This window comes from Quercus suber, unplaced genomic scaffold (genome assembly GCF_002906115.3).
Source record: "Quercus suber isolate HL8 unplaced genomic scaffold, Cork oak 2.0 scaffold_59, whole genome shotgun sequence".
In the NCBI taxonomy this organism is placed as follows: Eukaryota; Viridiplantae; Streptophyta; class Magnoliopsida; order Fagales; family Fagaceae; genus Quercus; species Quercus suber.
In genome coordinates this window covers 602,178-612,537 of record NW_027069524.1, presented here as the reverse complement: position 1 = coordinate 612,537, position 10,360 = coordinate 602,178, and the positions used below count along the sequence as shown (strand labels likewise).

General features: G+C 37.3%; 1 protein-coding gene across 1 annotated transcript; it reads right to left on the bottom strand.

Moving 5' to 3' along the window:
• Nucleotides 1–295: 295 nt before the first annotated feature.
• LOC111985645 (NADH dehydrogenase [ubiquinone] 1 alpha subcomplex subunit 2) lies at nt 296–9,097 on the bottom strand. The gene is made up of 3 exons (XM_024017296.2): nt 8,946–9,097; nt 8,741–8,847; nt 296–746 (listed from the first exon to the last, which is right to left on the bottom strand). Exons 1-3 carry the CDS (start codon nt 9,029–9,031, stop codon nt 643–645), a joined length of 297 nt encoding a protein of 98 aa, XP_023873064.1. The 5' UTR covers nt 9,032–9,097; the 3' UTR covers nt 296–642.
• Between the last annotated feature and the right edge of the window lie 1,263 nt (nt 9,098–10,360).

Here is a 10,360-nt window from a genome sequence, read left to right as displayed (position 1 = left end):
CATTGAAACTCGATTTTTAGAAAATTGAATTTAAAACATGAGCATATCTCTAAATAATTTTAGAACATGAGCATTTTGCTAGAACTTTTGAGCGAAATGGGTATTTTGTCATTTTGACCTTTAGAATAAACACATAACCCTTTGCTAGTTTTTCTCTTTTCTTTTTACATTTCTATAACCAATGACTTCCACAGTACTACTTTATGAGAAATGAACGCAACCAATTGTACCCTTTTAAGTTTTTTCCCCAGGAAAATTTTATATCCATCTTTTTAATGACAATATAAGACAGGCATTTAAAAAACCCTCAAGATTGCACATTGGAGTTGGGGTTTATAATTTACCAGTTTGCTAGGTAATCACCTTTAACCACAAACAGGTCAAAAACAATACCAAAGCAGAGGTCCAATTCTGAAATGAACTCACTGTTTGCAGCCAAACATTGGCCACGAGGTACATTGGTCAGAGTAAATGGAAGGTGCTAACACATGAACTCATCAAACTACAATCCAAAGATACGTAGTACTCAAATTAATATTTTAAAGAAAAGACACAATGGAATGATTGAACAAAAAATGTCTCTGGGAAGATTTTCCCATTGTGATAATTTACTGGATTGCAAATGGTCCAATAGCAGACCTATCAGGCTTTAAGAGATGCCCCTACTTTTCCTAGGTCTTCAAGTGCCTTCAAAATCTGTGCCTCAGACAAGCCTTCCAAACGAACACTCCTCTCGACACCCATGTCTGTATGATAAACACAAGGTAAATAGAAGAAACCAATGCATAAAATTCAAGTTCAAAGCACAGGGCCAAAAGACCGATGGAGGATACAGAACATACGTGTCTTATCAAGTAACAACTGATGGGAGTGGAAATGTTATATAGATGAATGTCAATAAACGTAGATGCAAGATTAGGCTTCCATCAATAGTATCACAATTGCAAATTAGCCACACTAGTAAGTTACTCTCTTCACATATTAATAAGCTCAAACCATATCTCCATGTGTTATTAGTGTACATCTTGTAGGAAGCTTGTATGGTAAACAGTTTTGCATCTTTTAGGAAGAGAAGATAGCCTATTCAATGTCAAACATTGATAATCTTCCACTTAATAGTTGCCACATATTACATGTACTGATGTACCTGACTAAATTAACAGACCAACTAAAATCAGTCAAAATATGAACTTCAACCATGTAACCACATAGTAGGTCAAATAGTTATCAATCGTCCATCCTTCTTTTTCCTTCATTGTTGCATTTACTTTTGGAAACCCTCTTTCATTAATCAAATTTCTTATCAAAAAAAGGGGGGCACAAGCAACCTATTGATGTTTTCTTCCTAAACATAACCATTTACTTTAATTTGACCTATTGTGTGTGTGTGAGAGGCTTGGCTACCTCAGATTAGTCACAAAATTTGTGGTTTTTACTCTGTTGTTATGGGAGGTTCCATTTTCTTTCTCGTCAAGTCCAAGACTTTTGAATTCTCTGTCGAGGAGGGAGGTAATTATTATATGTTACGCATTTCTAAGAGAAATCGGGAGTCTCTCCGATCAGTTTTCATGGGCAAAGAGAGTGCAAAGCGTTTGCTAGCTATTGTGGAGGATCTCATGTCCAATGTAACTACTAGTAATTTTGCACGAACCTTCATAGATGGTGATAAATATTTATACTACAACTAGGTTCCAATGCACATGGCAGTTTTTTTATGATCTCAGAACTTATCCATGGCCGTCGGAAAGGCTTTATCGTGGTGCTAGAAGGTAAATTGGGTAGTGGGTGGAGAGGGTTTGGATTTCATCTACAGAAAGCCATTGCTCCTAAGACACTAGCCATCAAACAGCCATAAGCTGTCCTGAAAACTGACAGTGGAGAAGTCCAAATCTTCTCTGTTGGCAACAGAGGGGGTGATCGGAGAGATGGTGGTGGCAGCAAGAAAGGAAAGCAATTAATGCCAAAATTTCAAAATTCAAACAAATCAAACTTGCACAATCTTAGCCATGATTTGAATGCTAGGAAGGAAAAAGTGATGTCTGAGGATAAATTTATGTTGGGATAATTACAATAAACCCACTTGTAATATGGTCCGTTTTCACTTTGCCCACCTGTGGTTCAATCATTTACACTTTGCCCACCTGTGGTAACTTCCGTTAGGACTCTATTACCCACCTTTCCCTTTGCCGTTAAAAAAACAAATTTTTAAGAAAAAACAAACATAACAAAAATCAAAAAGTTAAGGGTTTTGATTGCTGAAGAACTTCTACAAGAATAAATTGGAGTAATACAAATCAAATATAAATAAAAAAAATCCAATAGCTTCCAGACCCATCTCCTTTATTTATTTATTATTTTTTCTCCCTCTTCATCTCTATCTCTCTGACTTCTCCCTCTCTTCAAACCCAACCCACTCACAGCATCACCCACAATCCACCATCAACCAAAAACGACGCCGTCATAGTCAATGGCTACAGCGAAAATTTCAATTTCAATTTCATTCCTCTCCGTTGAGTTCGAAGATTGCGTTGTGGGCAAGATGGCTTGGCGAGAGGGTGACTAGGAGGGAGATGGGTCGGCGAGAAGGAACAAAGATGGCTGACCGAATAGAGAGCTTGGGTGAGCGTGAGCGGTTAGTTGAGGAAGACAAATGAATCGGACCAATGTAACAGTAGTGAATAGAGCAATGGTGGCGGTGAATGGAGCAATGACAAACGAATATTGCAGCAGTGCAAGTTCTAGCTTTGGCTATGGGTTCCTTCGCGTTGAGTTTGGCTCCGACTGTGACTTCGATCCACGAAGTGGGCAGAATTGTAAAGCCCAAGGAAAAAAGTTTGAAAAACATTATTAAGCCTACATCTCCCTTCAAACCAAAGCCCAAACACCACACATCTATCCCCAAGCCCAAATCAGTTTGGCAGCCCAAACCAAAACAAACCCACCCTTTTTCTTTTCCATCTGGCGAGACCCAAAATCCAGGGATCTCTTTGCCTTTGATCTCAGCAAGTTCTGAGCAAGGTACTAAAAGTTGCGATGCAGTGGTTGCCGAGCCGAAGCTTCCTCAAGCTGATCTTTGTAGCTCTTTGATGCTAGCCCAGTCGATGAAGCTCTCCAATGATGTCGATATAGAGTTTCTTGGCTCCAACGGGGCCGATACTGAGACTCTCGGCTCCGATGAGGCCGATGAGTCAGCAACCACCTCCGATGGTGAAGATAACTTGCAGTGAGACATCCGATTTATACTTCAGGAACATTCCGACAATTTTATCAACAAATGGGGGAATTCAAAGCAGTGGGTGCTTGAATTGCAAGATGGAAGGAGAGTGGCAATTCCGATTTAGATTTCCCTGCCACCGGGTGAAGTCACAGAGGTTTTGGAAGAGCAAAATCAGTTGGCCTTGGTTCCATTGAAGTCTTTTGACTCTTTGGAGGTGTCATCAGCTCAGTTTGATGGGGATGAAGTACTTGTGGAGGATTGGGTTTCGGATACCTATTTAGAGGTTGCTAAGCTACCTAACGAAGGGGGTTTGTTGCCTCTAGCAGTGGAACCACTGGCCTTTTCTCTACCCTTGGCCATGGAAGGACAGGAAGTTGTGAGTGTGGAGAGTCCAGTGAGGAAAGAATCTTACTCAGAGTAGTTCCAAAGTAGATTCAACGGGTTTGATAACTTCTTGGGCACATCCTTAAAAGGTTTGGAAAATTGAGCGACCAATTTATTGTTAGCTATTGAGGTTAAATTACACCATAGGGCTGCTTTAGAAAAAGAAGCACGTGACTTAGAGTTCAAGAATGAAAGGTATAAGAGAGTTGAAGGGTCTATTCAGTTCGATTAATTAATGATTCTACTTCAACTAGGCGTAGTGGTATTAATAGGTAGCGGGCTCTATCTGTTTCTAAATGAATTTGAAGATACTTTCCTAGAATGTCAAAAGATTGAATGTGGTTGAGAAAAGGCTTCAGATTCGTAATTTGTTGCATACCTAGAGGCCTGATATTGTATGTTTGCAGGAGACTAAACTTGAATGGATTACTAGAGGAATTGTTCGAAGTATATGGAGTTGTCCATACATAGATTGGATGTACTTGGGTTCTAAAGGTGCTTCTGGAAGTATTGTTCTGATGTGGGATCGAAGGGTGGTGGAAAAAGTGGAGGAAGCAGTGGGGCAATTTTCTGTTTCATGCAAATTTAAAAATGTTGGTGATCAATTTGAGTGGGCTTTTACAGGTATATATGGGCCAAATTTGAACAAGAGGCGTAAGAAAATGTGGGAGGAGCTGAGAAGGTTGATTAGTTGGTGGGATTTTCCATGGTGTCTAGGAGGTGACTTCAATATAATTCACTTCCCATCGGAAAGATTAGGGGCTGCAAGTTATACTTGGGCTATGTATGGATTTTCTGATGTTATACTTCGCCTGATCAGTTCCTCCACTTGGCCTGATCACTTCACTCTGTTTTCCCAAAACAGGCTATCTAGAGTACTCTCAGACCATTTCCCAATTCTATAACTCCTTTTCATTTTGAAAATATGTGGTTGAGGGTGGAGAATTTTGTTGATAAAGTGAAGGCTTGGTAGGCATCTTATTTGTTCCAAGGTAATCCTAGTTTTATACTAGCTAAGAAGTTGGCAGCTTTGAAGTTGGATCTAAAAAAGTGGAACAAAGCGGAGTTTGGCAATGTCACTTTTAAGAAACAATAACTCTAAAACAAATTGAATGATTTGGATGTTGGAGAGGAGACTCATCCTTTAACAGCTGAGGAAAAGTTTGAACAAGCATCCGTACTAATATTGAAAAGCTCACTCTTTTAGAAGAGATTAGTTAGAGGCAGAAGTCTAGGGTTCTACATTTGAGGGAGGGGGATGCAAATACTAAATTTTTCTATAGAATGGCTAATTCCAATAGAAGAAATAATGGTATTAAGAGCCTTATGGTTGATGGAATCTTGTCTTCCGATCAAGGTATGATTGCTGATTGTATTACTCAATTCTTTATGAATTTATACTCTGAGCAGCAAGTTGATCAACCATTTCTAGAAGTCTTGGTTTTTCAAAGGATATTTGGTGATATAGCAAATCGGCTAGATAGACCCTTTGAGGAGGCAGAAATTTTTGAGGTCATTCAGAATTTTAATGGTGATAAATCGCCAAGACCAAATGGGTTTCCAATAGCTTTCTTCCAAGCTTGCTGGGGAATTCTCAAACCTGATCTTATGGTTGTTTTTCATCATTTTTTTGCTAAAGGTCAGTGTGAGAAGAGTTTGAATGCAACATTCATCACTCTCATCCTTGAAAAAAATGTAGCAATTGAAGTCAGGGATTTTCGCCCCATTAGTCTTGTTGGGGGGTTTATAAAATCATTGCTAAGGTCTTAGCCACTAGACTTTGCACAGTCATGGAAGATATAATTTCAACTTCACAGAATGCTTTTGTGAGAAATAGGCAAATTCTTGACCCCTTACTTATTGCCAATGAATGCCTTGACAATAAATTGAAAACTGGTTTGCCAAGGCTACCTTGCAAATTAGATGTTGAGAAGGCCCATGATCATGTACACTGAGGATTTCTTATGCAAGTACTAAAATGGGGTGGGTTCTCTGCTAAATGGCAGCGGTGGATTTTCTTTTGTATATCTACAATTTGTTTCTCTATTCTGATAAATGGCTCTCCTTGGGGGTTTTTTGAAAGTTCTAGGGGGTTAAGACAAGGTGACCTATTTTCCCCTTTGTTGTTTGTCCTGATTATGGAAGCCCATGGGAGAATGTTGGATAAAGTTGTCCATGATGGTCACATGTCAAGCTTTGGTGTTGGTCGTTTAGTGGGAAGATCTTTGGCGGTGTCTCGTCTTCTCTTTGCAGACGACACTTTAATTTTTTGTGATGTTGATCTGGATCAGGTTTTGTTTCTCCGTATGATCCTCATTTGGTTTGAGGCGGTCTCTGGTCTAAAGATAAATTTGGGCAAGTCAGATTTGGTTCCTGTTGGTATGGTGCATAATTTGGACTTATTGTTGAATGTCCTTGGCTATAAACAAGGTACTCTTCCAATGAAGTATTTGGGTCTTCCTTTGGGAGGAAAATTCAAGGATAAGACAATATGGAATCCAATTCTGGAGAAGATAGAATGGAGATTAGCAAGATGGAAACATGTGTACTTATCCAAGGGAGGTAGAGTCACTTTAATTAAAAGCATTCTATCTAATTTACCCACTTGCTTTCTATCTTTATTTCCTATTCCTGCCGCTACGACTAACCGAATTGAGAAACTTCAAAGGAATTTCTTATAGGGTGGCATTGGAGATGAACCAAAATTCCATTTGGTTAAATGGGCTAATGTTTGCACTCCCATTGCTTCGGATGGCTTGGGGATAAGGAAGGTAAGATTTTTGAATGAAACTTTGCTTGGGAAGTGGCTATGGAGATTTGGGATGGAGAGGGCAGCCCTTTGGAGGCAAGTGATGGAGGTGAAATATGGCTGTGAATGGGGTGGTTGGTGTAGTAGGCCTGTTAATGGTCCATATGGTGTTGGCTTGTGGAAAAATATTAATTAGGGATAGCCTTCTTTTTCTCGCCACATTCTATATGATATTGGGGATGGGTCTAGGGTGAAATTTTGGCAAGACCGTTGGTGTGGTGAGACATCTCTTGCAATCAGCTATCCTGAATTGTTTAGATTTTGCCGAGACAAGGAGGTTAGTGTTGTTGAGCTTATGAAGTTTGATAATGGCGTCCTGTTTTGGGATGTAAGTTTCTTTAGGGGTGTGCATGCTTGGGAATTAGAGGCACGGGCTGGTTTCATGGATACCATATATGGTGCTTCGGTGAAAGGGTTTGGTGAGGATAAGATGTGCTAGAAACCTAATAGAGAGAAGGGCTTCATGGTTAAGGATTATTATAGTCTCTTAGTGGGCTCTAATGACTATTGCTTTCCTTGGAAAAGTATTTGGAAGCAAAAGATTCCTTTTCGAGTAGCTTTCTTTGTTTGGACTGTTGCTTTAGGGAAGTGTTTAACGATTGACAATTTAAGAAAAAGGAAGGTTTGGATATTGGATTGGTGCTACATATGCAAGTGAGATGGTGAACCGGTTGATCATCTTTTTCTTCATTGTCTGGTTGCAATGGATCTGTGGGCTATGGTGTTCGGTTTGTTTGGAGTGAGCTGGGTTATGCTGCAATTTGTAATGGGGCTTCTAGCATGTTGGCAAGGCAGATTTGGTCGCCTTCAAAATGGGTATATATGGTTGATTGTTCCCCATTACTTATTTGTGGTGTCTTTGGAGGGAGAGAAATAGTAGGTGCTTTGAAGATAAGGAGAGATCCATATCAAACTTGAAGCTATTTTTCTTTAGAACTTTAACAGATTGGTTGGTTGCTTTGCACAACCAATCAGTTTTATCTTTCCTTGATTTCCTAGATTCTTGTAATTTTTGTTCTTGACTGTTTGACCCCTTGTACACTCCCTGTGTACTAGGGTGTTTCCCTTTTTGATATCAATAAATTTATCACTTATCAAAAACATATCATATGGAATCACTGAACGCGTTAAAAATAAAATGAACACATTAAACAGAATTACTTTAAAAAATCAATGGAGATTAATATATCAAGTATTGGGTAAGATAAATAAATTTACATCCAATTCTCTACCATTCTTTGGTCATCCGACAAATAACAAGGGGAAGAAAGTAAAAAAGGGAAATTACATAAAAAGGCCCAGAGTTTGTACTTTATTCATATTAGGTCCCAAATTAATGAAATCATTTCAATTTGAAGCCTCAATCCATCTCCATTATGCTGGAAATAACAGAGCAAGGAAGGGCAGGAAACCATTGATTAAACTTTGTGTTTCACCGGGAGTTTGTTCATAAATCAAGTTGACTTCCATTGAACAGAGATGGTAGAGAGAGAAAGTTTCGCTTAGAGTATGTGAAATGAATATTCTATGCCAAAAAAATCAAAGTTAGTTACCTAGGTGAAACACAAAGTTTTCTCAATGGTTTCCTGTTTTCCTCTGCTTGTGCTGCTCACAATAATAGAAATAAGTAACAGAGATGGAAGAGGCTTCAAATTGAAAAGATCTCATAAGTTTGGGACTTAAATTGACAAAATTTTAAACCTATGACTTAATATGAAACAGGGTATAAACTTTGGACCTTTTTGTGTAATATCTTGAAAAGAAGTGGCAAACATAAACAGAAGGGGAAAAAGAAAATCCCATAACCCTGTAAAGGTATTCAATGCAATGTCACTATGTCAGTGACTATAATCCCAATGGGGAGCAGCTGCAAATGAACATTGCCCTATCGTTTGATAAAAGTGGGTTAAAGAGTACATTACTTTGATATGTGAAGGAACATTAAAGCATAGTAATATGGAAGAACATAAATTTATGAATATTGCCAAAAGCCTTGTAGCTCAACTTTTATCTCCTCGTTTTTCCAATTGGGACATCTAGGTTCAAATCCCCCCTCCACTGTTGTAACTATCGAATTGAAAAAAAAAAAATATATATATATATATATATAGAACATAAATGAGATAAATGTGGGGGTATTTAAAATTTGTGGAAAATGTGGCAATCCGAGTCCTGGCCATTGGATTAGATAACACTTTATACATATCCAAGATTGAAATTTTTATAATTCTAATTAGTCTGATAAAAAAAATTAACACACAATAAAGGAGACATGAAAATCTCAAAAATCGTCAAGATATGAAAAGAAATGAGAGAGCAAAGAAAGATACCATATCTAGCCCATAACTGGGGCTCGATCCCACGGCTTTCGCGGATCAAGATTGGGAGTTTGGGGTTCAGTGTCTTCAGCTCCTTGTAGTTCTTCTCCACGAATGCTCTTTTTACAATCCAAATTTCCAGAATGGATTAGACTTTGCATTTAATGGTAAAATATAAATTTTTATTTGAAAAAATAAAAGGGAAGAAATGAAGAACCTAGTGGATGAGCTTGCTGGAGAGGTTTGACATAGTAGGATCCGAAGCTCCTTCAGATTCCGAGATAGTTGTCCCCTCCATGCCATTCTCTCTCTCTCTCTCTCTCTCTCTTCCGATCGTAGCTCAGTCTATGCTCTCTTGGCAGTGCCACACGACCAAGTTTAAGGAATAGAACAACTTTGGCCCACGAAAGTTCAATGGCCTGAGGCGCTTTTTCCATAAAGCCCAACTCTACTTTTATCTATTCATATGCAAATGTGGTGTGAGCCCATCAAAACCCAAACCCCACTAAATTTAAATAAACAAAATCCAAATTATACCATTTAAAAAAGAAAAAGTCTTGGTGAATTATAGGGAAGTTGTGGTTCACTTTTGTGCTAAACCTAAATCCCCTCTTACTTCAGTGTGTGTGTGTTTTTTTTAATGTGTCCATAAACATAAAGTTTATTTTCAACTTTTGCCTATTGTCATTGTGTTTATAAAACTAATGTTATGGGTTTTAGTAAACTCAACTAATAAAGTCTTTGATGATTGAATAAGAGATTTAGTGTTCAATTTCTGCTTACACTAAAAAATTGATTGGTGTTTTGGTCTGATGATAAAGAGCTATTATTAGAAGTGGACGCCATAGATTGTGAAACTCTCTCAAAAATAAATAAATAAATAAAACTAATACTATTCACATATGTGATACCATGTCGTTTTATTGAACTTAAACGATAATTTTATAAACAGTGATGAATGGAAGCTAATTTGATAGAAATGCTTAAGAATAAAAATTAAATAAAAAATTAAATTTTAAACGACAAAAATAACAAAATTCATCTAAAATTTGAAGACTAATTACTAAAGTGCTCTTTTAGTTCTTAAAGTTTGGGACTGCTTTTATTTTGACTTTTATGTTTCAAAGATTTCATTTGGCCCTTCATGTTTGATATAGTCTTTTGAATCAACCTTGTTGTCCATTTTCATTAGTAATTTAACCATTCATAATATGGTTATCAGCTTTCAACAATGAAAATTCTGCATTTACAACATTTTAGAGCTAGTATTTCATGAATATTAAATATGAAACATATTTAACAATCAAATTAATAATGAAAATGGACAACAAAATCAACATGAACACCCAAAATTATTTGAAATATAATGTGCTAAAATGAAAATAGTTTCAAACTTTAAGATCCAAAAAAAAATATACTTTAATCAAAATTAAAGGACATAATTTGGATTCAATAAGTCTAGAGACATAAAAATTTGCAATTGTTTAGGTGGCAAGTTATTGCTAAGCAAAAAAAAGTGATGTTAGTAGTAGAGCTCAATTAGAATTAGTAAAACTTTGTTGAGTCAACTATTGTGAAAATTGTGTGTTTGTGAGCATTACTTATTTGGATTTTAAAGAAGAGTAGTGCTAT

Coding starts and splice junctions, on each gene's coding strand:
- LOC111985645 (XM_024017296.2), bottom strand. CDS start 9,031: ATGGCATGGAGGGGACAACTATCTCGGAATCTGAAGGAGCTTCGGATC. Junction 8,848..8,945: donor CCAGCAAGCTCATCCACTAG/GTTCTTCATTTC, acceptor GATTGTAAAAAG/AGCATTCGTGGAGAAGAACT. Junction 747..8,740: donor CCAGTTATGGGCTAGATATG/GTATCTTTCTTT, acceptor TTTATCATACAG/ACATGGGTGTCGAGAGGAGT.